Source organism: Giraffa tippelskirchi, chromosome 11 (genome assembly GCF_054371585.1).
Source record: "Giraffa tippelskirchi isolate mGirTip1 chromosome 11, T2T-mGirTip1v1.2.pri, whole genome shotgun sequence".
Taxonomy (NCBI): domain Eukaryota; kingdom Metazoa; phylum Chordata; class Mammalia; order Artiodactyla; family Giraffidae; genus Giraffa; species Giraffa tippelskirchi.
Genome location: NC_137285.1, coordinates 103,784,902 through 103,812,260, shown reverse-complemented (window position 1 = coordinate 103,812,260; position 27,359 = coordinate 103,784,902). Strand labels below are relative to the sequence as shown.

The window sequence follows — 27,359 nt, the reverse complement described above, 5'->3', positions numbered from 1 at the left end:
AACTTCATCTCTCATGGATAAATACCTAGGAGTGGAGTTGCTAAGGTGATTAGCTTTATATGAAGCTTAGCTTTATAAGAAACTGCTAGACCTTTTGGACTTCCCTCGTGGTCCAGTGGTTAAGAATCCACCTGCCAATACAGGGGACATGGGTTCAATCCCTGGCCTGGGAAGATCCCACATGCCTTGGGATAACTAAGCCCCAGTGCCATAACTACTGAAGCCCATGCGCCTAGAGTCCGTGTTCTGCAACAAGAGAAGTCACTTCAATGAGAAGCCTGCACATCACAACTAGGAAGTAGCCCCCGCTTGCCATGGCTAGCATGCCTGCAGCAACAAAGACCCGGCATAGCCAAAACACAAACAAAAAACTGCTACACCTTTTTTCAACATGGTCATGGGAACAGCTTTCAAAAGCCAACTAAGTATAACCACAAACAACTAAAATTTACTGAGTGTAAATTTCTATGGGAACTGAGCATAGAGCTTTACTTAAATATAGCATTTCACCTGATTCTTATGCCAAGCGTATGGGGAAGAAATTATCATTCTCATTTTTCAGGTAAGATAATTGAGGCACAGAGAATTAAATATCTGCCCAAGGTCACACAGCTAGTAAGTGGCCAAGGTTGGATCTGGACTCCAGTTCCTCCGCCTCATGATTCTAGTATTTCATAGCAAAACAGAAGAAAAGAAGGAAGTGGCTATTTCTTTTCTTAGGAATGAAAATTGGTCCTGGTAAACAAGAGATACTGAATTCATCAATAAACACTATATAAATGTAAATTCTCCTCCATCACTTAGAAGTGGTGCATGTGATAAACAGGGAGAGAGGCAGACACATCCATTGAGGACTCTTTATCTTCCTTGGGGACTCTTCAAGGTTATCTTAAAGGCACCCCATCTGTCCAGCTCTGCGCAAATCCATCTAACGTCTCTTTAGAATATGAAGGGTTAAACTTCAGAGTCTCTTCCTTGGGCTGGTTAATTAGATTATGATGCCTCTTCTCTATAATTAAGAAAAAAGAGTCTGAGGTTTTACTGGGGAAGTGTTCACATCAGCTGCCAAGAGACTGAGAGATAGGAGCACATTCCTGCCCACAGTTTTACTAAGTAGAGCTCAGTTTCAGATCCCAACTTGCCCTGGACCATCTGTAGGAAATTTGAGGCAAGGAGGAGGACCCAAGGGAACACATGTCTTCCTTGGGCTGAGAGCTCACCTCTCATCCAGGACTTTGACATGCTCTTTCATCTTTGAAAGAGTCTGCCTGCAATGCAAGAGATGTAAGAGATGCAGGTTCGATCTCGGGGTTGGGAAGAACCCACTCCAGTATTCTTGCCTGCAGAATTCCAAAGAGAGAGGAGTCATCAACCAGCACATACTCTACCAACTGTTTCATAGGCCCCTGGCCTAGGAGCCACAATGAAAGTTAAACTTTTTACCTGTGGCTGAGAGCTCACCTCTCATCCAGGACTTTGACATGCTCTTTCATCTTTGAAAGAGTCTGCCTGCAATGCAAGAGATGTAAGAGATGCAGGTTCGATCCCGGGGTTGGGAAGAACCCACTCCAGTATTCTTGCCTGCAGAATTCCAAAGAGAGAGGAGCCATCAACCAGCACATACTCTACCAACTGTTTCATAGGCCCCTGGCCTAGGAGCCACAATGAAAGTTAAACTTTTTACCTGTTTTCTGAAGACTCAGACTCCCAGCCTTCCCTAACCAACAATTCCAATCTACAGCTCCTTTTTCTTTTTTTTAAACTTTTTCTGGTTTAGTAGGTCTTCTGCCTGCAATGCAGGAGTCTGGGGTTCAATCCCTAGGTCAGGAAGATCCCCTGGAGAAGGAATGGCAACCCACTCCAGTATTCTTGCCTGGAGAATCCCATGGACAGAGGAGCCTACTTAGCGACTAAACATATACAACAACCCTGTGGATACCACATTCCACCCATCAGCTTCTCCTTTGTATTGATCCTTTTAGGGCTGGGTCAAAAGTCACAAAAATGGTGATTACTTGTTTACATCCACCCTCCACCTCCCAATCCTCTTCAGACTGATTGCTCCCTGCTCCAGCCCCAGGCAGAAATGTCTAATTCTACTTTGCATTTCTAGCCTAGCAACACAGTAATAAAAATTTCATAAAGCTTTTCTAGTAAGAAAGACATGGACCAAAACTTTTGAGTAAATAAATACTTTATTTGAACCACCGTAAGAGCTAAATTATTTGTTTTCCTTGCTTCACAGAATGTTATTTTCATCTTGCAGTGAAAAAAAAAAATTTTGCCTAGGATGCTAAGACAACAATTTTTACATATATTGATATGGGTCAATTAACCTTTTTGTCTTCTGAGCCCCCAGTGAGTTTCCTACTGACCAAAGCCTAGGTATCCATTAGAAATATTTTTAGAAGGGACTTCCCTAGCAGTCCAGTGGCGAAGACTCTGGGATCCTAATGCAGGGGGCCTGGATTTGACATCGGTTGGGGAACTAGATTCCACATGCCACAACTAAGACCCAGGTATAGCCAAATGAATATATAAGTAAGTGAATTTGGAAAAAAAAAAAAAGAAGTATTTTTAGGGAATGTGTAGGGGGAGGGATAGATGAGGTGCTTTCAAAACTTAGTACACCATAAAATTTTAATGACAATCAGAATTTTTCTCTGGAAAAGCTTAAAGAGAAAAAGTGATGTCTCTGAAAACTTCCCTTTTCTTCCTTTTAAATTTTGTGGTTTTTTTGGTTGCACTGGGTCTTTGTAGCTACAGGTGGGCTTTCTCTAGCTGTGGTGAGCCGGGGCTTCTCCTTGCAGTGGTGCTTCTCTTATGCAGAGCACAGGCTCTAGAGTGTGGGCTCAGTAGCTGTGGCAAGTGGACTTAGTTACTCCGTGGCATGTGGAATCTTCCCGGATCAGGAATTGAACCCGTGTCCCCTGCATTGGCAGGCGGACTCCTATCCACTGGGCCACAAGGGGAGTCCATTTCTCTTCCTTTCAATCTCCAGAAGTCCTCTTTTTTTCTTTCACTTGCTCAGATACAAACTGTAACTAAGGCCTCACCCAGGTGCCTCCATCTCTGATCAGAGTCCTGCTGAACGGCACCCTGGGGACTCTTAGGGACAGGCCTCCTTTCTCTTTAGTGTTTTCTCTACTTAGCAAGTCCAGCCCTTGGCCTCTCCCCTCCCCACCCAGGGAGGGGAACCGGCTGACTCTTCTGTTAACTGGAAGGAATTGGGCGTTGTTGGGCACCCCGCCAGGAACTTGAACTCTGCTGAGGAGGAATGGGCTCTGGGCAGAGCCTAACTCCCAGAGCAGCACTATCTGCCTGCTCACAGGGCTCTGGGCTACCTAGGGTGGGGTGGGGAGGAAGAGTCTTCCCTCCTGACAACAGTTTGTTCACCTCTTCCTGCCCTGATTTCTCTCCTGCTGCTGTTTGCTGCATCCCCTGAACCCTGTGGTAACTCTACCTCTCACCAAAAATTTGCAGTTTGTGGTAGACTTCAAAACCTTAGGCTTCACCTCTCCTTCCTTTAGAGCTGCACTGCCCTGCAAGTTGAAAGCCAGCAGAGCCTCAAGTTTCCTTAACTCCTTCTCTTTCTGGCTCTTGGAGCTGAACTCTTTGGACCTGCATGCCAGAAAGGCTCTTTTATCCTATCACTATTTAAAATGTTTCCCCAGCATTCAGATTTGAGGTTGACTGCTGATTGCGTGTGTGTGATTTCTGACCTAGAGGCTGACAAAGGAGCCAAACATCCTGTGTTCAGAACACTCTTCCCAGGACACTCACGCTGGGACACCACGCCTCTTCACGTGTGGAGCCCCTGGTTTCTCAGTTCTGATGGGGGCTGATTTTGGTTGTTGTTAACTTTTTTTATGACACATCTTTCTCCTGCTGCTTTTCTCTCTTTTGCTTTTTTTTTTCTGTAATCTGCCTCTCTCGGTGGAATTTTCTCTTTGCTTCCCTCTTTATGCTGTTTTTTTTTTCTAGTCAGCCTGCCCCTTCCTCTCGGTCCTAGAAACTTCTTTGTTCTGTGGTTTCACTGGGAGATTTTATGAATCACTTGAGTTTCTAGATCGTTAATCCAGGGATAGCAATTTATTTCTTCTGTTCTGGGTTAGATTACTGGTCAAGTCTGCTTCTTTTCTCTTTGAACGTGCCACGCAGCTTGTGGGATCTTAGTTTCCCCCTCGGAGGGATTAAACCCTAGGCCCACGGCAGTGAGAGCTTACTTCTTAATTGCATGGGTAACCTTCATCCTCCTCCTCCTGAGTTTCCATACAGCTTCACTAATTTGTAACAATTACCTGTCATCCTTCCAGACAAGGAGACACCTTGTCTCACTTCAAATCTTCAGCTCTTCAGGTTTCTCAGACAGATGACTGCCCCCAAAATGGCAAATAAAACCTGAGGTACAAAAAAGTTATTAGGAAAAACTTTTCCTTGAGGATCCTCTGTCTGATTGCTCACATGAGCTATGATTTTTGTGGAAAGAGCACTAGACTGAGTCAAAAAAGAGAACTTCCCTGGCAGTCGAGTGGTTAACAGGCATACATTTCCACTGCAGGGGGCATGGGTTCAATCCCTGGGGAACTAAGATCCCATATGCTGTGTGCCCCCCCCCCCCCAAAAGAGTCAGAAAAAGTTCCAGTTCTGCTACCTATTGGCTGTGCAAGTAAATCACCTCTGGGCTTTTAGTGTCTGTTTTCACTGGTGAAATGGGAACACTTCAGGGCAGTGTCGTGTCAAATGAAAGCACTTTGCAAAGTGTCTTGAGAGAGCATGTGATTCCTCTTTAAATCCTTCAAACATAGAGCCATTAAACACTGAGATTTATTTTGGTCAGTCTGTTTTAGATGGGGGTGGGGGGGTGGTGGAGAGGGGGAAGGGGGTTTTCAGGGGAAATCTACCAGCTAGAAAAAGCACAGGGATCCTTGTGGTAACATTTGGTTAAAATCAAGTATATAAACTCTAGGACTTTTTGAATACAGAGGGTCCTAAGGAATTCTGATTATTTTGGAGGTGGTAATCCAGTTCAGGATACTGTGGCCTGAGGGTGGTGCTTTGATAAGTGAAATCACTGCAGGTAAGTTCAACATTCACTTCTTAGGCAAGCTTAAAACCCGTTTTTAAAAAAAATGTGTGCATGTGGGCCAGACCCAAAGCAGCCTGGGATCTTTCAGACAGGCACCACCTCCTCTGGCTGTTTCTGAGGCCATCCAGAGGCCAGGGTCCAGATGAGCTGAAAAGACAGGACTGCAGAGTCTGGGACTTTGTGTAGACGTGTCTGTACCGTGGAGGGTGGGAGGGAGGCAAGGAAGGAGGGGAGGAGGGCGTTGGGAGCCAAAGCCCCACCTTTCATTCCAGCAAAGTGCACCGGCAGAGCAGGAATGACTCACAGGCACGGGTGCTCAGGTTCCCACAGGTGAGGCGACAGACTCCTTTCTCCGGAAAAACGCAGAGGCGCTCTTTCCACCAGGAGTGGCCTTGGCAGGGTGCTGGCGCGCTTGGTCTGCCCGGTCTGGTCTCTGGGGCCAGGGCTGGGTTTCCCTCATGTATGGCAAGAGCCCTATGCGTGCTGTGCTTTTTCTCCTTGGCATACAGCTCACAGGTAAGAGCTCGCGGGCTTCTCTGAGCATTTCCTCCACTGCCTACCCTATAAAGTTAGCTCATTGCCGCAGAAGTTGAAAGAGTCTTTTACTGGAACCTGAGCCACAGTTACATTTCGCTTTAGTGTTGACTTTAATGAAACTGAAGTGGGGGGTTGCTTTGAGGGAACTGCTTTTGGAAAAACAGGTTTAGATGTGTTCTGGTTGCCAGTGATTGGGGCACAGAGAGGGTTTTCTAATCTCAGGTTACACTCCATTTTTTGGTGGCTGCTCTCCACCTCCCACTACAGGCAGAACCAGGCTCTTGGATTTCTGTGTGTGGGTCTTGTCTGAGACTCTGGGCAGTATTGGGAAAGTGGAGATGGTTAAGGAGAGAGACCCACTGTGGCTTGCTAACTGCCCCAACATGCACATACTAAATGTAAATATCATGCTAAAAAACGCTACGTGGTATAAAGGTTCCAGTGGTACAAGCAAGCTAAACTCTCTGGGGCTGATTAATTCCGTTTTTTGCAGAAGACTAGGAATAGTAGGAAATTCATTTAACAAGGACCCTTTCTGGAAAACTTACTGCTAGGGGACCATTATACACATAACATATTATGGTTAATCTGAACAGAGGTCTAATTCATGTTCTAATTAGTTTTGTTTCTGCCTTCAATCTTATTTGCCAATGTTTATAGTTTGTTAGAGCAGTTTTGAAGTGGGTCCCATGAGGCTAGGGTATCTTGTTTTAGAGAAAGTGTAACTGCTAAGTAAAGCTTACTGTGTACTATTTTTAGTTGTTAAAGGAATGGGAGGGTCAAGGTTACATTTAGGTAGGAATATGTGGTGGGTGAAGCTGAGTTTGAGTGAGAGCTGGGGCATCTCAGATCTGTTTGATGCCCTACTCAGACCTTTATTTTGGTAGTGTCAGCAGAAATTCTCTTAAGACACATCTCCTGTTAACCCTTCATTACCTTTTTTTCCATTGCAGCTCTTTGGCCAATAGCAGCTGTGGAAATTTACACTCCCCGTGTGCTGGAGGCTGTCAATGGGACAGATGTTCGGTTAAAATGCACTTTCTCCAGCTTTGCCCCAGTGGGTGATGCTCTCACGGTGACCTGGAATTTCCGTCCTCGAGATGGGGGCCCTGAGCAGTTTGTAAGTTTGGGGCCCTTGATTACAAAAATAAGCCAGTCCATTTCTCCTGGCCCTTCTGTAGTTTTCTTAGCGATAAGCACAGGGTAAAGCTGGGGAACGATTCTTGGCACAGAGACAGAACTGAGAGGCTGGTGAAGGGGAAAGCAAGAGGTTGTTGCAGGAGAGCTGCAGACCAGGCAGTCAGCCTTGCTGGTGTTTCTCTTTTTAAGATTTTTTTTTTTTTTTGACGTGGACCATTTTAAAAGTCTTTATTGAATGTGCTCCAATATTGTTTCTGCCTTATTGTTTTGGTATTTTGGCCATGAGGCATGTGGGAACAGCTCCCTGACCAGGGATCAAACCCACACCCTGTGTACTGGAAGGTGAAGTCTTAACCACTGGACCACCAGGGATGCCCCTGGTGTTTCTCTTCTGGTCCTGCCATCTCAGTCTCCCTGCCCAGGTACCGAATAAAACCTTTGGTCATGACTCCTCTCTAGGTTTTCTACTACCATGTGGATCCCTTCAAACCCATGAGTGGGCGTTTCAAGGACCGAGTGGTCTGGGATGGGAATCCTGAGCGGTATGATGTCTCTATCCTCCTCTGGAAGCTGCAGTTTGATGACAACGGGACATACACCTGTCAGGTGAAGAACCCACCTGACGTTGATGGGCTGATCGGGGAGATCCAGCTCAGCGTCGTTCAGACTGGTAGGTGACGCAGAAGTATGAGAGCTTGTAGAAAACAGAGGGGCAAAGTTTTGTGATGGCTGAAAGAGCAGAGAGGAGGACCAACTCTTTGGATCTGGAAATTGCAGAGGAAGAGTGAAGAGTCCTGGGGTAAAAAGAGAAAGGCTTTGTTTGGCTATGGAAAGAAACAGAAAATAAGGCAAAGGGACCTAGGGAATCGGTTACAAAAATAGCATTGAGATCGTGAAAGGGAGAGGAAGCAACTCTCTGATAAAAGGCTAACAATAAGTCCATTCATCCACTCATTTAATCACAAGATACTATTGAGTACCTACTCACTGTCCAAAGTGCTTGACATGTACTATCTCATTTAATTCTCACAATCACTGTTGGAAGTAGATACCAATAATGGTAGCTATTGTTTATCAAGCCCTTCCCACATGCTAGGAGATTTATGTAACACATCTAATCTTTGATGTAGTTCAGTGCTAAGTCATGTCCAACTTTTTGTGACCCCATGGACTGCAGCGTGCCAGGCTTCCCTGTCCTTCACTATCTCCCAGAGTTTGCTCAAATTCATGCCCATTGAGTTGGTGATGCCATCCATCCATCTCATCCTCTGTCTAATCTTTACACATATCAATTTATTGTGCTTTAGTGCTCCCCTCTCCCTGTTTTACTAATGAGGAAACCAATGCTATACAGGTTAAGTCACTTGTCCAAAGTCATGGAGCAGATAAATGGAGTCACTCAGAATTCAAACCCAAGCATCTCTATCTCCAAAATTGTGCTCCATCTAATGAACTGTATTGCCTTCAGGCCTAGAAAGGACAACCTGGAAAACTGCCAGATAACAAAAAGAAAAGACCACAAAACTTAAGAGTTGTAAATTTGGGTCTGAGTCACTGCTACAGTTTATCAGCTGTAAATAAAATTTTTTTCTTCTGTAAAGTGAGAATAATAGAGCTAAGATTATTATGAGGATAAAATGACATAATAAAAGTAAAAATCCCCAAAGTCTGAATTGTACTGAAAATTATAATAGCTACCATATATTGAAAGTATTATGTGCAGGCACAGAGTGGAACAATTTACATAAGCAATTTTATTTTTTATAAGAACTCCAGAAATGAGTATTGTTATCTCTACTTTATATATTGAAGAAACCGAGGCTCAAAAAAGTTAACTACCCAAGTCACATAGGAGCTGGTACTTTAACCTAGCTATCTTTGGTGTATTCTCTTAACCAACACGTTACTATCCAAAACATAAAGGCCTATAAAATGGTATGAATTCCTCCTTTCAGTCCTAATATCATCCTTCAAGGCCCTATCAATAGAGAGCTGTGTGACCTTGGAGAAGTCATTTGAGTGTTGAAAGAAGTAATGTAATGTCATTGAATCTCAGTTTCTTCTTTGCAAAATGAACAGGTAGATAAGAACCCACAGGTCTTAAACATACTAGGATGACTACTCTGAGGACCTAATGAAAGCCATAACCTCTGTTTACCACAAACAAGGCACACAATCTGACATGGATTTTGTGGGTTTGTTCTCCTTCACTCCCCTTTCCCCTCCCTTTTCCTTTACAGACTTGAGGTTGGGGAACCCCTGGGCTAGATATTCGCTGATGTCCTTTCTAGCTCTGTAGGTTTTTGAAATTTAAATCAGAAATCAAGCTCAAAATCAAGAGACCCAGACTTCACAGTCTCTAACCTTGTTTAGGGACCCTTCCCTCTGGGTTCTCTGTTACATCATTGATCCACTAGATTACAGTTACTTGCCTCTCTTTCCTGTGGGCATCAGTTCCTTGAAGGTAATGTCTTTTCTGACTTTGTATTTCCACCAAAGTGCTAGAACATAATAAGCTCTTAATAAACCTGAATAAATGACTGACTGAATGACAGAGGTGAGAAGGATTCAGGAAGAAATAAACACTGGATTTGATTAGGTCAGCGATAACCTTATCCCATTAAGCTAGGATACCTGTCCCGGTGATTCTCAATTTTTTTGCATGCATCAGAATCACCTGGAGCACAAGTTAAAACAGATTGCTGGGCCCCACCTGTAATTGGGTAGATCTGGGGTGGGGCCTGATGGAACTCATCTTTCGAAGTTCTCAAGTCATTCTGTAGCTGCTCCTCCTAGGACCATAGTTTGAGAACCACTAAAGTGGTCTGTATGGCTTTCCTACAGCTACCAGAGTTTACACAGTTAATATGGTAGAAGAAAGGAATATTTCATTTAAGGGTGAAAACACACCCCTATTATATCTTTAGATTTCATCACAGTCCTCCTCTTTTCAGAATCCCAACATGATCTTTTCTCCTTACAGTGCGCTTCTCTGAGATCCACTTCCTGGCTCTGGCCATTGGCTCCGCCTGTGCACTGATGGTCATAATAGTAATCGTGGTGGTCCTCTTCCAGCATTTCCGGAAAAAGCGACGGGCTGAAAGAGCTCATAAAGTGGTGGAGATAAAATCGTAAGGCTAGGCAGTTCTGGAAAAGTCTTCTTCTAACACTGTTTTATGGCAACTCTTGGTATTTTATAGCGGGCTAAATCATTCTTGAACAAATGTCCTTTCTTTTGGGTAAATCTCATACAGAATTCAAATTCACAGGATGGATAAATTAGGGTGTGAATTAGTAACTTTAGCTTTTTCTGTATCGAAATACAGTTGATTTACACTGCTGTGTTAGTTTCAGGTGTACAGTAAAGTTATTCAATTATTTATATATATATATATATTCTTTTTCAGACTCAATTCCCTTATAGGTTATTACAAAATATTGAGTATATTTCCCTGTGCTATACAGTAGGTCCTTGTTGGTTCACTATTTTATATATTATAGTGTGTATATGTTAGTCCCAAACTCCTAATTTACCCCTCCCCCACCCTTTCACCCTTGGTAGCCATAAGTTTGTTTTCTCTGGGGTGTTTCTTAATTTTAGGGAAGATTTCATCATAGGCTTTCTTTACTATGTAGGATTTGATACACAAAAATTTGCTTATGTAAAGCTTTTCTAGGATATTCCTTCCTTTTAATGTAAAGCATACATTTCTAAGGACCACTGGGCTGTCAGCAGGGCCTCTGAATCAGTGCCTAGGAAAGTCAGCCGTGTGACGTAAGGTACACTATATATATATATGTATATATATTTTTTTAGATAAAATTTACATATAATAAAATTCATTATTTAATGTTCACAAAGTTGTGTAACCATTACCTCTAATTCCAGAACATTTTCATCACCTCCAAAAGAAACTCCATACCCTTTAGCCATCACTCCCTATCTTCCTCTCCCACCTGCCCCTGACAACTACTAATCAATCTGCTTTCTGTCTCTATGGATTTGCCTGTTCTGGACATTTCATGTAAAGGGGATCAAATAACATGTGACCTTTTTAAAAAAATATTTTTTATTATTTAAAAAAAAATGTGCCTTTTATGTCTGGCTTCTTTGACTTAGAATGCTTTCAAGGTTCAACCATGTTATAGTATGTCATTCCTTTTTGTGCCTGCATTATATTCCACCGTATACATATATCACATTTTGAAAAAGTATTTATTTTTTAATTTATTTGGCTGTGTCAGGTATTAGTTGTGGCACATAGGAACTTTCCTCACAACATGAAAGGCTTCTCTAGTTGCAGGGCACACAGGCTTAGTTGCCCCAGGGCATGGGGCATCTTAGTTCCCCAACCAGGGGTTGAACCCATGTCCCCTTCACTGGAAGGCAAATTCTTAACCACTGAGCTACTAGGGAAGTCCCCACATTTTGTTATTTCATTCAATTGATGGACATTTAAAATTTCCCCACTTTTTTACTATTAGGATTAATGCTACTATGAACATTCATCTACAAGTTTCTGTGTAGGCATATGTTTTCAATTTTCTGGAGTATATAAATAGGAGTGGAATTACTGGGATATATAGTAACTCTATGTTACCTTCTTGAGGAATTGCTGGACTCTTTTCCAAAACAGCTGCACCATTTCATATTCCTGCCAGCAACGTATGAGGGTTCCAGTTTGTCTACATCCTCAACAACACTTGTATTGTCTGTCCTTTTGATTATAGCCATCTAGTGTGTGTGAGGTGGTATCTCATTAAGGTTTTCATTTGTATTTTTCTAACGACTAATGATGTTGGGCATCTTTCCATGTGTTTATTGGCTATTTTAATATCGAATTTGGAAATATATTATTCAAATATGTTAAATTTTTGAATATTTGAAACCATTTCCAAGTTAGGGTATTTGTCTTTTTATTGTTAAGTTTTTAAGGTCTTTATATTTTTTGGAGTATACAAAAGCACCTTATTAGATAAAGGATTTGCAATTATTTTCTCCCATTCTGTGGGTTGCCTTTCCATTATCGTGACTGATGTCCTTTGCAGCACAAAAGTTCTAAGAGTTTTACAGTTTAGTTCTTATATTTAGGTCTTTGATTCTTTTTTATAATTATTTTTGATTCATTTTAAATTAATTCTTGTATATGGGTTCAACCCCTGGTTGGGGAACTAAGTAGGAGTCCAAATCTCTCACAGTTGTAATTTTTTTCAGCTGTCCCAGCATCATTTGTTTCTTTCCCTCAAGAAATATTTACTATAGTAAACAGAACTGATTTTTAAGGAGCTTAATGAACCCAGCTCTGAGCTGATTTGAATAGAATTGATAAACATTACTTCTAGATCAGTCTTTTTTTTGTTCTTGTTTGTTTTAGTTTTAATTTTATGCTTTTTTCTTTTTTGAATAACAAGTAGAATTAGAGGTAGAATACTAATGCTAAACTAAAGTGTCTGTTTTAAATACCTGGAGTTCCCAAATGATATTCCCTCTAGAATTATTCTGAAAAGTGTCTAAATCCACATACCCAGGGTCATGTGGAGGCATGAGTATTATTAGTTAGACAGTACTAGTGGCTTAGTGCTCTGTAAGTGTGATCTACTCCCAGGGGCATATAATTCTTCCCCAAATTTGGGGGAATATATCTAACCTGAAACTTTGTATGATTTGCCTCCCTTGTTCCTTGTCTTGTTCTGACATTGGTTTCTGCTTCTGTGTTACAGAAAAGAAGAAGAAAAGCTCAACCAGGAAAAAAAGGCTTCTGTTTCTTTAGAATACACAGACTAACATTCTTACATGGTAAGTTTCCCAGTTGGGTTGATTTCTTTCCTTAGCTTACTTGCATGTTTCATCTCTACTGTAGATCTCCTAGATGATATGATTGTTAGGTGTATCCTGTATGAAATGAGAGGAGCTGGGCAGAGAGATAAATCTTGTGTTATGGATGGCTTCCCCTTTGATGTGTTTTGTGCAAAGGACTAGAAAGCTGGAACCTCCTATCAGTAAAGCTGAGAATTCTATGATTATTTGAAGCTTTGGGGTTATATTTACCACCTCCAAGAATAATAAATTAACTTTTAATATGTAAGTAAATTTTTTTAAAATGAAAGAATATTTGCTTTTTTCTTTTCTTTTCTTGTAAACTAATCATGGCAGTTAAGAGAGTGACTCAATAGATATGCTTGACATTTTGACGAGAGAACTTGTGTATTCTTTGGAACTGATTTCAACTCCTCTCATTTAGTTACTGGGACTATGAACCCAATTTTAGTGGTGTGTAATTTTGTTTTTCCAGTTTTTAGGTTTATTAGGCTTAAAAGGTAGGTTGATTTATTTTAATATGATTATAATTTCTATTCCCTGAAGTCGGTCCAGTATTATTTGCAAAAAGAGCCACAATTTTACAGCCTAAAGCTCCAGTGAAAGTTCACAAGAATTTGTAAAAAAAGAATATGGAGAAAAATGATTCTATTGTAAACCTAGGGAAAAAATTGGTATCAGAGATTTTTACCAAGGGTTATTTTTAAAAACAAGCAGATTTTCTAAGTCAGGGGCATGGAAAATAAAGACAGAGGCTGGGTAAGATTAAAAGAAATTTAAGGGAGTGATACAATCAAGTGCAGTGTTTGATCTTTGACTGGATGGATACTAGTTTGAACTAGTTGAAAAAAGAGTTGGGGGTACAATTGGGAAAGTCTTAATATGAAAAATGTCAATATGGATAATATTAGAGAGTTACCATTAATTTTTATTAGGTATAATAAAGATATTGTGCTTACACAGGAAGACATCCATATTTTAAAAATGCATATTGGAGTACTTAGGGGTAAAATGTTAGTAATTTGTTTTAAAAACTCTAGCCCCCCCATATATGTTATTTATAGCAGGTACAATTTATAGCTATACAATTAAGTGAGAGTGTATTCCACACACTGACTTCTTTGCTTTTCTGTATATTTGATTTTCTTTATTATAAAGCGATTGTGGGGGGGGGGAGAGAATGTATATATGTGAGTAAGCAGCTATGGATCATCCAAGGGCCTGTGCAAGGCAGGGACTGTGAATTAAGGACACTGACCCTGAGAACTATGTAATAAAGATCAGGAAATTTTTTAAAAAGTTAAATTAGGAGAGGACAAATATACTTAAGAATATTTTTCTTCACAATGGAAAATAGATCTAGTAATGTATATGTATTCATGTCAGGTACTCCTATTGCACTCTTGCTAAATGCATTATCCATTTAAACTTCTGCTTTGTATTTCAGGAAGCTGAAGATTTCCCAGAACAAGAACCCTAAGATAAGCTGGAGTTAATGGAAGCTTCTCTTTGGCTTTTCCAGTTGTGTGACCTGTCTTCCAACCAGTGCTGCAGTATATAACCACCTAGATGAGCAACGTTCCTCTGGAGCCAGCATAGGGCCCTTCTTGAGCAGATACCACCAGACTCACAAAGAGCTCTGTTACTAAGGTTTTATTTAATTTCAGAGTGCAAATATTTTTCAAATGCTCACTAGGTTTTATATAGTAAGAAGCTATATTTTTGCCCTTAAACACTCCTTGTGGATTATGGTTTATATTCACATATATTGGCCTCAAATGAGATAAAAACCAAACCGTCTGTCACGTTTACTTTGATATATTAATTTCTTTAGAGCAGTGTTCTAGCTACTAAAGTTAACATGTTTATTCTTTCCTTCTCACATGCTCGATTTAAAGGTGAGCTAATTCTTTTCAACAGTCTTGATTAATTAACAGAAAATCCTAAATTCAAACTGTTGAAGAACAGTTTGATTTTTATGGCTCTCCTTAAGTATGAGACACATCTTATTTTATTGAATTTCTTTCAATACCCTAGATGGCAGGTTTTTGTTTTTGTTTGTTTTTGGTCAGTTGACCCAAGGTTTACAGTAGCACAAGCCGAAACCACAGAGTAACTAGGGAAGGAGACATAAATGCTAATAGATTGACAAATGTCACCTCAGACTGAAATGCTTGTCACCTTTTTTCTGTGCTCTGATAAGCGATCAACAGCTCTGATTTTTCATGAGCAGTGAATGACTGTTTAGCTTACTATATTCCCCACTTCCAATTCAATTATTTATAACAACAGAGCAAAATCTATGCTCATTTGTAGACTGGAATCATGAAGCAGTTAAATGGAAGGATTCTGAAGTAGTATATTACAATTTAAAAATTTAGGGCTAGTGAAAAAAAATCAACCCTAAGTGGTGATAATTTTCTCTAGTGTTATACAAAGCTCTGAGAACTGGAAGAGATTTAAAGTCCATATTACCTTTCATTCACATTTTCTTTTTTTTCTCTACAATCAACCTTTGAAAATATTTCTTCAAACAGATGGCCTGGATAAAGTGTAAAGAGGTAGTTAAAAACTCATGGAAGGTGTTTCCAGCAAAACTTGTAGTTTCTGTGTCTTGGTTAAATGCTCAAGGGTTAATATAGCCCCATTGTCCAGTGTCTTCTACTTAAAGAGGAATTTTGTATTGTAATTTATTTTTTATTGTGCCTTAAACACTATGTAAATAACCGTCAGTAATAAAGCATTGCAATTCTATAATTTGCTTATATGAAAATCTAAAATTTTTACATAGCAAGTAACAGAAAACTGATGGGAATGTATTTTACCTCTATTGAAAAATTTTCTAAGGGGCAGCCTGGAAGTCAATAATAGAATTAGTTTCTACTGGATAATGAATTTCCACATTGCTTTGAATAACAGAATTGAGCACACCAAACTACTTGTTTGGGGACTCTTTTGAAGGAACAGTATCATCTATTCCATCTGATACTCTTATATTACCTTCTTAATAGAGAAAACTACCAGCTTTCAAGTGTAGTAAAGAAATGCGAGTTGAAAAATGTAAAGTTATTAACTATCCCAAAAGCTGAAGCATATTTTCATTCCCTTGCTTTCACTAAACATATGTAGATTCCAGGAGAATAGACTGACTAATAATTAAAGGAAGGTACCATCCGATTTCTTTTTCAGAAGAATCTGACACCACCTCTTCATTTCACTTCAAGCACTGTGAAAACACTTCTCGCTTTTCCAACCAAAAGAAGCATAAGTCTCAGCTCCTTTTTGTAATGATTTCATCATTGCCACTGTCAGCAGTAATTTAAGTGAAAGAAAGTGAAGTCGCTCAGTGGTGTCCGACTCTTTGCGACCCCATGGACTGTAGCCTACCAGGCTCCTCCGTCCATGGGATTTTCCAGGCAAGATTACTGGTGTGGGTTGCCATTTACTTCTCCAGGGGATCTTCCCGACCCAGGGATCCAACCCGAGTCTCCAGTAATTTAACACACACCTAATTTAAATTTAGGTACGTACTGAGATGGATGCTGTATTAGCTACACACACACACAAGAATACAATTGTACAAACTGCCCACCAAGGCCTAATACAAAATTTATCTATTCACTGAATGACCCTGTATGCTCTCCAGGGTTCCTGTGAACTGTTAAATGCATAGAAATCTATTCTGAAAGCATTCAATAAAACTGTAAGGCGTTAAAAGATTTCTGGCTTAGAGTCAGAGGATCAAGATGATAAAGTCTTGCATTATTCCATTACAACAGTCAATTCTCCAAAGCCTGTCCTACTTCATTTCGAGTAAAAGAGAATAATGAACTCCTACTTGAGAGTTAAGCATCACTGACTGGAAGTGAGCAAGTCCAGGTGTGGCTCTGGAAAGAAGCCACGTTGCTATGGCAACTTGAATCGCCATTTTAGGTCTTCTCGCAGCCGCCCGCCCTCGCGTCACTTCCTGTGTTACCTGTGTGGTTATCGGGAGCCGTAAACAAGGTGTGCAAACTTCTGGAGACCTGTCGGGATGCAGCAGAGCGGGGTTCCTGGAAGCCGTGGCTGCGCTCTGGGCCCACTGCTGGGTGTCCTGTTCTTCCAGGGTGAGTGAGCCGGCGGCAGGCTCGACTTACACTTCCGGCCGGGGGCTCGGGGAAGATGGTCGCTTTTCCGGTTCCGGTGGGGGGTCTCAGGAAAGCCCCCACTGAGCTTCTGGGAAGGAAGGAAGTAAGCGGGAGGCCGTGGGGAGGATGTTCTCTTAATTACCACCCACTGAGCGGAGTCGGTGGCTTGTCAGTGTTTTCCCGAGCTCCTGAGAGCTCGACCACCTTACGTGACTCTTGTATTGGGGCGATGGCGCGACTTGATAGAAACACGGAGGGCACTGGCTTTGGGGGCACCTGGCATTATCTCGTGATGAGTTATCAACGGTTGACTCGGCTGTGGTTTTGTGGGCCTTATCTCTGCTTGGGAGAGAACAGTTCTAGTCTTCAGTAGTTTGTCCCAGTAACTTTGGGAAAGTAAATTCATGATTGCTGGCAATTTTATTTTTTGTGAGAGATTGTCAGGGCCTAGGAAGTAAAACGTTTGTTAGCCGCAGAAAGGATGTGCTTTGATCTCGTGATAGTGATGCATTCGTTGAGGAAAAGCAACTGCTTAAGTATTTTAATAACAGTTTCTTTTTTTAAGTAGAAGGCAGGGAATGTCAGTTCTGTTAAAATTTTAATCAATTAAATAATATCAGTTAATATTCACTCTATGACATAATCTTAAAATTTGGATAAGTTTTGCTTTCATGCAGTTTTCAAGTTGCATAAATTTCAGTCAACCTAATTACCTTCATCTAGGGTGCAATTATTTTCTGGATTTTTGTGTATGTATGTGTTTGTCTTCCCAGGAAATCATATGGTAGTAGAGCTAGCATTAGAGTGAATTGTTAACTTTGTAAAAAATTTCCCTGTGGGAATTTCTGAAGAGGACCTTTGTCATAAAGCCTTCAGGTGTTCTAAGTCTCAGCAGGTAGGGCTAGGGAGTTTTTATTTATTTGATGACTAGTATTTATGCCGCCAGGACACTCCCTGATCCCTCCCAGGTTTTCAGCTAAATTATTTTGCAATATACTATTTAGGCTGAACTGCTGTCACTCTAAATAATCCTGTTTTCCTGTCTCCCTCTTTTTCTCTCTCACTCACTCTGACACAAATGTTCAAATATTACCCTATTGAAAAAAAAATTCTAGAAATAGTGGGTGATTTCACAAACTTGAAGTCATTTCACGTTGAAAAACATCCATCAATTCAGCAGGCCAAAAACTCCAAGTGTTAAAAGTTGAGTTTATGATCTGTATATACTTGTTGATTTATCTTTTGCCTTAAAAAAAAAAAACAGATTTATTGAGATATAGTTCATATGCCAAATGATTTACGTATTTAAAGTGTACCATTCAGGGAATTTGGGGATTGTCCAGTGGTTAGTATTCCTTGCTTCCACTGCAGGTGGCAGGGGTTTGGTCCCTGGTGGTGGTTCAGTCCTAAAGAATCTACCTGCAGTGTGGGAGACACAAGGCTCAAGTTCTATCCTTGAGTTGGGAAGATCCCTTGGAGGAGGAAATGGCACCCCACTCCAGTATTCTTATCTGGAAAATCCCATGGACAGAGGAGCCTGGTGGGCTAAAGTCCATAGGATCACAAAGAATTGGACATGACTGAGCATGAGCACAATAGGGAACTAAGATTCTGCATGCAGTGCAGTGCAGCCAAAAAAGAAAAATAAGGTGTACCGTTGACAGTTGTGCAATTATTACGACAATTTTAGAACATTTTCATCATCTCAAAGAGAAACTCCAGTCATTAATAATCATACCTTATTCTTCCCATTCCTCTGGTCCTGGCAAACACCAATTTACTTTCTACTGCTGTGGTTGCCTATTCTGGATATTTCATAGAATTGGACTTGTACAATATGTGTTCCTTTGTGACTAGTTTTTTTTTCACTTAGTGTTTTTTCAAGGTTCACCCATTTTTGGAAGGTCTTACTTTTGTTTTGAGTCTATTAGGTAATAGACTTTGGTTTCATTCCAGTTTATTTGCCTTGCCTTTTCATATTTTTGTTGTTGTTGATGTGTAGTCACTCAGTTGTGTTTGACTGTTTGTGACCCCATGGACTGTAATAGCCCACCAGGCTCCTCTGTCTGTGGGATTCTCGGGCAAGAATGCTGGAGTGGGTTGCCATTTCCTTCTCCAGGGGTTCTTCCCAACCCAGGGACTGAAGCGAAGTCTCCTGCTTGGCAGGCGGATTCTTTACTGTCTGAGCCACCGGGGAAGCCCAAATATGTAGAACCAGTAGATTAAGACTCCTAGCGCTTACACTTTTCTCTTTTCCATCTGATTGTACAATTTTATGAATCGAAGTTTGACAGATTCGTGTTTTGGAAAATTGGGTGTATAAAATTGGGAGTTTTATAATTTTCCCCTGTTTCTTCCATGTATAAAATTACTTATGCTTAAATATGATTTTCTTGTTTTCCTCCCAGATTAAAAAAAATTTTTAATTTATATATTCCTTCTATTGTTGGCTATTTTTATGTGGCAAAATGATTTTTCCCTCTGCATGTGTGCTAAGTCACTTCAGTCGTGTCCGACTCTTTGGAATCCTATGGACTGTAGCATGCCAGGCTCCTCTCCGTGGGATTCTCCAGGCAAGAATACTGGAGTGGATTGCCATGCCTTCCTCCAGGGAATCTTCCCAGCCCAGGGACTGAATCAGCATCTCATGTCTCCTGCACTGGCAGGCAATTTCTTTACCACTAGTACCACCTGGAAAACCCTTTTCTCTCTGGGGAAAAGATAAATATCCATTAGCACATTAGGCCTAGGGTGAAAGTTTCTGAATGAATGTAACTTTGGATTGATGTTTTTTTCTCATTTTTTTATGAATGGAAGAGACAAATTATTTTATATCCAGTGATTTTAGAATACTTTTAATTTCAGTAAAACATACAGAGGAAAGTGCCCATGTCATAAGTGTACAGCTTAGTGAATTTTGAGAAACTGAGCACACCTGGGTAACTAACCAGAGCCAAAATCAAGATGTAGGTTGTCACTGACTTTCCAGAAACTTTCCTCATGCCTCCTTTCAGGCCTTCTCCCTTCTCCTCCATGGGAACCAATGTTAGTGTAGATTTGTTTAGTTCACCATGGATATTATGGTTATCTTTCTGTAATTATACATTTGAAGATCTGCTTATCTAGTGATTAAAGTTCAGTAAAATGACTTTACATATTGATCGCTTTGTGGCAAAATTATGTTCATGAGTATGGAGTTTATATAAGGAAGAAAGTTTCTAGTAGGTAGTTTTATTGAAGGTGTGCTTACGAAAATTCAGTAAGCAAAATTTGCTCAGAACTTGTCATTTTTATGCTTCCTTTATAGCAATTTTCATTTTGTAAAAGGAAACTCTTGGTTTTGTGCCATTGAATGAATATTACTGAGCATCCATAATATGCTAGGTTCCATTTGGATGAGTTCAAGGTCTATTGAAGAAGACAGACAAGCCAACAGATTATTTTAGAATCTAGTACTAAGAGCAAAATGCACTAGAAACCATGACATCACAGAGGAGGTGCCCTTAATCTGCTAAGAGGATACAGGGAAGACTTCCTGGAGGTGTCTCAAAAATTAAATCTTGAAAGACGAATAAGAGTTAGATCTGGAAGAATAGAAAATGAAGCTTCCCTGATGGCTCAAATGGTAAAGAATCTGCCTGCAATGCAGGAGACCCAGGTTCGCTCCCTGGGTCGGGAAGATCCCCTGAAGAAGGGACTGGCTACCCCATGGACAGAGGAGCCTGGTGGGCTACAGTCCATGGGACCACAAAGAGTCAGACAGGACTGAGCTACTAACACAACAACAACAGAAAAAGGGAGTAAGGAAAATTCCAGACATAGAAACATAAACAAGAGATGGCGGTATTAAGTAATTTTCCAAACAAATTTGATTAGATTAACCTAAATCCCATGTTGACCCCAGATATATCTCTGTGGTCAGGAGGATGGTGTGCTGGATCTAGTTCCTACTGGCTTTTAAGAGTTGATCATGCACGTGTCTTCCTAACTCAGCATTCAGAGACTTTGCATTTGTAGCTTGAAAATGGCCATGGTGGGAGTGTCTGTACCACAGAAATTGTCAAACCCTACACACTTGGGTTTTCTATTTTTAGTTTTTCACCAGCCCACCTCTGGATGTAATGATTGGTTTAGGCCAATCTGAAGCACCATCCAGAGCTGGGAGTAGGGTCTATTTAGTCTTAATTTGCTCCTCTCTTACCAAATCCATTCACTTTTCTTCTCTGTTTTTCCTACTCCCTGGAAAGCTAACCTATAAACTGCATCATCCAGGCTCCCGTTCTCTGGCTTCCAGTTAGGTTTGGTCAATGGGAGGCATTGGCAGGAGGTTGGAAGGCAGGAGGAGAAAGATTTTTCTTTCCTGCTCCCTCCCTGTCATGGTTCCATGGTTGATAGTGGCTGTGTTTAATTGTGGCTACAGCTTCTGTCAAATGGCCCACACATCCATCTCTTACCAGGCTGCAGTAACACTATTTCCTCCCTTCGCCCCTCAGGACTGGAGTGGTAAAGACTTTGTGCCTTCGTTGGCTTCCCTGAACCTGAGAAAAGTGCCTCTGAGAAGTGGCCCATACACTTTTCAAAGTCTTAGCTGACTCAGCCTTCTATTTCCTGCCTGAACCCTGACAGAGGCCTCCAAGCTCCTGGGCTATGTGGGAAAGGTGGATATCCTGAGAAAATCTGGTTATTGTGAGGAAAGGAGATGAGGGGAATGGGTATTGAGCTGGTAACAAACAAGAGTTCATTGCCTTCAGGTTAGAGTGCTGTGGTGGTGATAGTCAAGTGGGTATATCCTGTAATATTTGGACACTCAGAGGAAGGTCATGGCAAGCAACATACTTTGGGGAATCATTAGCCCATTGGTGGTTGTGAAATCTGTAAAAGCGAATAGGATTGTCTAAAGAGAACACATTGAAAGAAGGACCATGGGCTCAGGGTGAACTCTGAGCAACACCAATGTTTAAGGGATGGGGTAGGAAAGAAGGAGCCTTAGAAAGAAATTTGATAGAAACTCTCAGAGAAGTGGAGTGTGTACGTGTGTATGTATATGTAACACAGTCAGTGTGGAGAGTTGGTTGGAGGGAAACTAATGAGATTCTGATTTTATAGCTCTAATCCATATTTCTTCTTTGCTATAAACCAGGATTGGCAAACTTTTGTAAAGGGCCAGATAGTATTTTAGGCTTTGTAGGCTACATAATCTCTGTTGCAGCTGTTTAATTTTGTTGGAGTAGCACAAAGGGATCCCTACACAATACATAAATAAATGGAGCTGGCTGTGTTTGAATAAAACTTTAAACAGATGTTATGATACACTATATATAAAATAGATAACTAATAAGGACCCACTAGGTAGCACAGGGAACTCTACTAAATACTCTGTAATGACCTATATGGGAAAAGAATCTAAAAAAGTAGGTACCTATATATGTATAACTGATTCACTTTGCTGTACAGCAGAAACAAGCACAACATTGTAAATCAACAATAAAAGTTTTTTAAAAAGAATGTAGAGAATAGTATAGAATATAACCACTTTGCAATCCTAATAAATAAAGCAAATTGATGATTAAAAAAAGGATGATGTGAGCTAGATTTGGCCCATGGTCCATAGTTTGCTGACCCCTGCCCTAAATCAACTGCCCACCCCCCCGATATTATCCCTTGGATATCTCAAAGTCACCTTAAACTTATCCAAAATCAAACGCATTTTCTTTCCTGCCGAGCCTGGTACTTTTCTAGTCTTCCCTGTGTCGGTGAATGGTATCACCAAGACAGAAACTTGGGAGTTACCCTTGATATTTCTCTTCACCAAACATTCCACGTACGACCTGTCACCAGCTCTTGCTGGTTTTACATTGTAAGTACAGTTGTCTTCTGAGTTCTTTCCACGTCCACTGCCACCAAGTTAGTTCAAGCTTTCCTTATTTCCCCCTTTGACTATTTAAGTAGCTTCTTAGGTTATTTCTTTATATATACTCTTGGCTCACTCTAAGTGTCTTCCCTAGAGTGATGTTTTAAAAATACAAACTTCGTCATGCCCCTTCTCACTCCGCCCCATACTTAAGTATTTTCCACTTACTTTGAAAGTACGACTTCCCATTACTCTAAGCATAAGAGTCTCCAATCTCTAAATAGGTCTCCAATCTCTAAAGTCCTGCCTAATCTGGTTTCTGCTTACCTCCTAGTCACGTCTCATTCTTCTCTCTCGTGTTTTTGTGTTGCTGCCATTCTGCTTTTCTTTCTGTTCCCTGACTGACTGTCCTCTTTCTAGCACAGGACCTTTGCATATGCAGTATTCTCTGCCCGGAATGCTCCTGGTCTCCTCACCTTATTACCCTTCCTTCAGAACTCAACTCAAAAGTAACCTTTTCAGGGAAACTTTCATTAACAACTCCCTGCTCCCCTATCAACTGATACAGTTCTCATAGCACTCTCTTTGTCTTTCCCATGTAGTACTTATCAGAGTTTGTAATTATACATTTGTCTTTATGATTATTTGATTAGTATATTGAACTTCTGCTACATTTTAAAAAATATTTGTTTATTTGGCTATACTTGGTCTTAGTTGCAGCATGTGAGACCTTTAGTTGCAGCACATGGGATCTAATTCCCTGATTAGGGATCAAACCCTGACCCTGAGAATGTGGAGTTGTAGCCACTGGACCACCAGGGAAGTCCCCTTCTGCTGCGTTTTAAGCTCCAAAACAGGGAGTATATGTATTTTGCTCACATTTAAACTCAGAGGGTGGCACAAAACAGATGCTCAGTAAATCTATGTTTGAAGAATGAGTGAATGAATGAGAGTATCATCCTGGAAACTTTGAGACAGAGAAGGTCATGGAGCAAATGGTCACTTTTGCAGAGGGAGCCAGTAAAGTCAGGAGAGAAAAGTCAGTTGTTGTTTTTTTTTTTTTAATAAATTTATTTATTTTAGTTGGGGGCTAATTACTTTACAATATTGTAATAGTTTTTGCCATACATTGACATGAATCAGCCATGGGTTTACATGTGTTCCCCTTCCTGGACCCCCCACCCACCTCCCTCCCCATCCCATCCCTCTGGGTCATCCCATTGCCCCGGCCCTGAGCCTTTGTCTCATGCATCGAACATGGAATGGTGTTCTGTTTCACATATGATAATATACATGTTTCAATGCTATTCTCCCAGAACGTCCCACCCTCACCTTCTCCCTCAGAGTCCATAAAATTGTTCTATGCATCTGTGTCTCTTATTCTGTCTCGCATATAGGGTTATCGTTACCATCTTTCAAATTCCATATATATGCATTAGTATACTGTATTGTTGTTTTTCTTTCTGGCTTACTTCATTCTGTATAATGGGCTCCAGTTTCATCCATCTCAGTAGAACCGATTCAAATGCATTTTTTTAATGGCTGAGTAATATTCCATTGTGTATATGTACCACAGCTTCCTTATCCATTTGACTGCTGATGGACATCTAGGTTGCTTCCATGTCCTGGCTATTGTAAACAGTGCTGTGATGAACATTGGGGTACACGCGTCTCTTTCAATTCTGGTTTCTTCGGTGTGTATGCCCAGCAGTGGGATTGCTGGGTCATATGGCAGTTCTATTCCCAGTTTTTTAAGGAATCTCCACACTGTTCTCCATAGTGGCTGTACTAGTTTGCATTCCCACCAACAGTGTAAGAGGGTTCCCTTTTCTCCACACCCTCTCCAGCATTTATTGCTTGTAGAGAAAAGTCAGTTTTGATCCCTTGGATTTTTCAGGTTTAAGACAATACTACCTTTTATTAGAAGTGGTAGTGGAGTCCAGATTGTGCTGTAGGGGTCCAGGAGTGGATAGGCAGGAAAGAAAGGGAGACATTAGATGTAGACAACTGTTGCACAAACTTGGCTTAGGAAAGGGAGGGCAGTAGTTGGTAGTAGTAGTATGAGTAGTATGACAGGGTTAAACAATAACAGATTTTCCTTAACCCTGTCATACTATAACTGTAATACTGTAACAACAGTTATATATTTGTTTTTATAGATGGGAGAGACTCCTGTGTTTTTAGAGACTGAGGGAAGAGACAGCCCTTCTTGAAAGGGGTAAGCTGAAGATAATTGAGAGAGTTTCTGTTTTTGTTTGTTTTTTCTGGAGCAGGGCTTGGAAGGGAGGGATCCAGGCAGAGAAGAAGGGCTTGACCTTGCATAGAAAAAGGGACACCACACCCTTTCAGATTGGAGGTAAGCATGGGTACAGACACAGGAAGGTGTGTGACTAAGCAGTTTGTATTGCTTCAAGTTTCTTGAAGAAGAGAGATGTTTTCTTTTGAGAATGAGGTGTTTATAGGTTGCACAGGGGATAAAAGAGAATGGCAAAGTTTGAGGAGTCAGAGGAGCTGACCAAGGCTGGTTAAAGAGCATCATAACTTGGGATTTCCCTGGTGGTCCAGTGGTTAAGACTCTGGGCAGAGAGTGTGTGTTTGATCCCTGGTCAGGGAACTAAGATCCCACATGCTGTGCAAGGTGGCAAAAAAAAAAAAAAAAAAAAAATCTAGATAATTAAAAAAAAAATGTCATCATGCCTCGTTAAAGGCTTAGCTGTGATGGAATTCACAAGTTTCTTTCTTATGGTGACTATTTGTGCAACGGTGTGATTTTTCTCCTTCAGTAGACACCAGCCATAGTCTAGAAGTGGTCATTTAGGCTGAGTTTTTCCTGAATCAGTGCAAAGGAAAGGAAAGTCCAGGGGGCTTAAGAATGTTGAAAATACTATAAAAATGGGAAAGGAGGAGAGTGAGGGACTAATAAGCACACGTTATTCCTATATGAGAACTTTGGTGACCTGTCCACCTCTTTCTCTCAGTCTCTCTTTGCCTGCTTCTCTTCCTCTGAATTTTACCCTTAAGTTGCTTCTATTTTAATGGAGGAAATCATCTTTACAAATTGAGTACAAACAGTGGTATATGTGCTTGAGTAGCAGTATATGCTAAATATTATGTGAAAATTGAAAAAAATAATAAACTGCATCAGAGAATTTGGGAGGGCGTTGTAAGGGAGCTGATATTTGAACTGAGTTTTGAAGGGTGTGAGCCCTGGGGATGTGGTGTTGTGGGAACAACACAGGCAGGTTTGGTAGGGATGGGGAAAGCATTCTAGACAAAGACATATTCAACGAAAGTCACAGTGGCATGAAGGATATAGTAAATTTGGGAAATGGTAGGACATTTTAGGCATAGTGAAGGGGATGGGATGGGTAGTGGGTAGAGTAGCAGAAGTTGGAGGCCAGATTGGCACTATTTAGATTTTATGTTATAGCCCAATAGAAAATTCCTGAAGGTTTTTGAATGTTTGTGGTGTTCATTTTAATGATAATAGCTAGCATTTATTGAAAGCTTCAGTTTCAGGTTCTATGCTAAACATTTTATGTGTTACCTTCTTTAATCTTATTAGATCCTCCCAGTGACTCAGTGAAGTAGGTCTTTTTTATTATTCCCACTTAAAGTGAGGAACTTGAGTCTGGAACAGGTTAGGTAACTATTATCAAGATTTCATAGGCAGAAAGAAGCTGGGCTAGAACTCAAGTTCAAGTCTGTCTAATTCTAAATCCAAACTTTAAAATCTCTCTGGTATTCTTATGTTTTAAGATAAAGATAGTGGGCTGGTCAAAGAGTTTGTTTGGGTTTTTCCCTAAGTTCTTATGTAAAACCCGAGTGACCTTTTTGGCCAATCCAAATATATAAAGGATATGAGGAGGATGTAGATTATTCATTTATTATTTATTTCTGCTTTCCAGTTTTTAGAGCTGTATCTTTAGTACAGACCCTGTATCTTGGGTCAGGAGTAAGGGCTTAGGAGCAACTAGGTTTTGAAGAATGAAGTCGTTCCAGACAGAGGAGCAGCATTTGCAAAGGCATGGGAAGAATAAGTTTAGCGTGGCAAAGTCAGGATGTTTTAGATGAACCAAAAATAGTCCCCATTTTGGGGATGGACTTAGTCTTGGTCTCCTCCTTTTAAGAGGAATGTGAACAGACTGGATTGTCCAGAAACGTGATTAAAAACAGCAGAGGTAAAGGCAGTGAAATGGATGACTCATAAGTATGTCTGTGATAAGAAAGGTTGAGAGCTTAAGTTCAGTTCAGTTGCTAAGTTGTGTCTGACTCTTTGCAACCCCATGGACTACAGCATGCCAAGCTTCCCTGTCCTTCACCATCTCCTGGAGTTTGCTCAAACTCATGTCCATTGAGTTGATGGTGTCATCCAACCATCTCATTCTCTGTCACCCCCTTCTCCTCCTGCCCTCAGTCTTTCCCAGCACCAGGGTCTCATGCAATGAGTCAGCTTCTCGAATCAGGTGGCCAAAGTATTGGAGCTTCAGCATCAGTCCATCCAGTGAATATTCAGGGTTGATTTCCTTTAGGATTGACTGGTTTGATCTCCTTACTGTCCAAGGGACTCTTAAGAGTCTTCTACAGAACCACAGTTCAAAAGCATCAACTCTTCGGCACTCAGTCTTCTTTTTTTTTTTCTCTAGGCCTTCTTTTTGGTCCAACTCTCACATCCCTACATGACTACTAGATAAACCATAGCATTGACTATATGGATCTTTGTTGCAAAGGGATGTCTCTGCTTTTTAGTACGCTGTCTAGGTTTGTCATAGCTTTTCTTCCAAGGAGCAGATGTCT

At 40.8% G+C, this 27,359-nt stretch overlaps 2 protein-coding genes and 1 long non-coding RNA gene across 6 annotated transcripts in view; 2 read left to right on the top strand and 1 right to left on the bottom strand.

Moving 5' to 3' along the window:
* The first annotated feature begins 5,354 nt into the window (after positions 1-5,354).
* On the top strand, positions 5,355-15,341 carry MPZL2 (myelin protein zero like 2). Of its 2 annotated transcripts, none has more exons than XM_081541085.1 (6): positions 5,355-5,605; positions 6,580-6,746; positions 7,226-7,436; positions 9,750-9,897; positions 12,488-12,563; positions 14,107-15,341. In XM_081541085.1, the coding sequence occupies exons 1-5, from the start codon at positions 5,548-5,550 to the stop codon at positions 12,549-12,551; spliced, it is 648 nt and encodes a 215-aa protein (XP_081397211.1). In that variant the 5' UTR covers positions 5,355-5,547; the 3' UTR covers positions 12,552-12,563; positions 14,107-15,341. The 2 variants fall into 2 exon arrangements, with proteins under 2 accessions (XP_081397211.1, XP_081397210.1); XM_081541084.1 differs by having other exon boundaries at positions 14,032-15,341.
* On the bottom strand, positions 6,957-16,723 carry LOC145526144 (uncharacterized). The gene is made up of 3 exons (XR_014068713.1): positions 16,561-16,723; positions 9,748-9,872; positions 6,957-7,560 (listed from the first exon to the last, which is right to left on the bottom strand). It is a non-coding gene; the product is annotated as an uncharacterized LOC145526144 (long non-coding RNA).
* The window catches only part of MPZL3 (myelin protein zero like 3), a 25,624-nt gene continuing 14,845 nt past the window's right edge, over positions 16,581-27,359 (top strand). For 2 of the 3 annotated variants that reach the window (XM_081541083.1, XM_081541082.1), the window contains exon 1: positions 16,581-16,690. In XM_081541083.1, coding sequence (XP_081397209.1) covers positions 16,618-16,690 — 73 coding nt within the window. In that variant the 5' untranslated portion in view covers positions 16,581-16,617. Of the gene's footprint in view, positions 16,691-16,778; positions 17,607-21,204; positions 21,370-24,835; positions 24,919-27,359 lie in introns of those variants that run through there. The other variant, XM_081541080.1, reaches the window with a different exon arrangement.

Bases quoted from the DNA above. Each gene is read 5' to 3' on its own strand.
- MPZL2 (XM_081541085.1), top strand. From the start codon at position 5,548: ATGTATGGCAAGAGCCCTATGCGTGCTGTGCTTTTTCTCCTTGGCATA. The intron at 5,606-6,579 runs GTAAGAGCTCGC...TTTCCATTGCAG, and splicing joins CCTTGGCATACAGCTCACAG to CTCTTTGGCCAATAGCAGCT. The intron at 6,747-7,225 runs GTAAGTTTGGGG...ACTCCTCTCTAG, and splicing joins ATGGGGGCCCTGAGCAGTTT to GTTTTCTACTACCATGTGGA.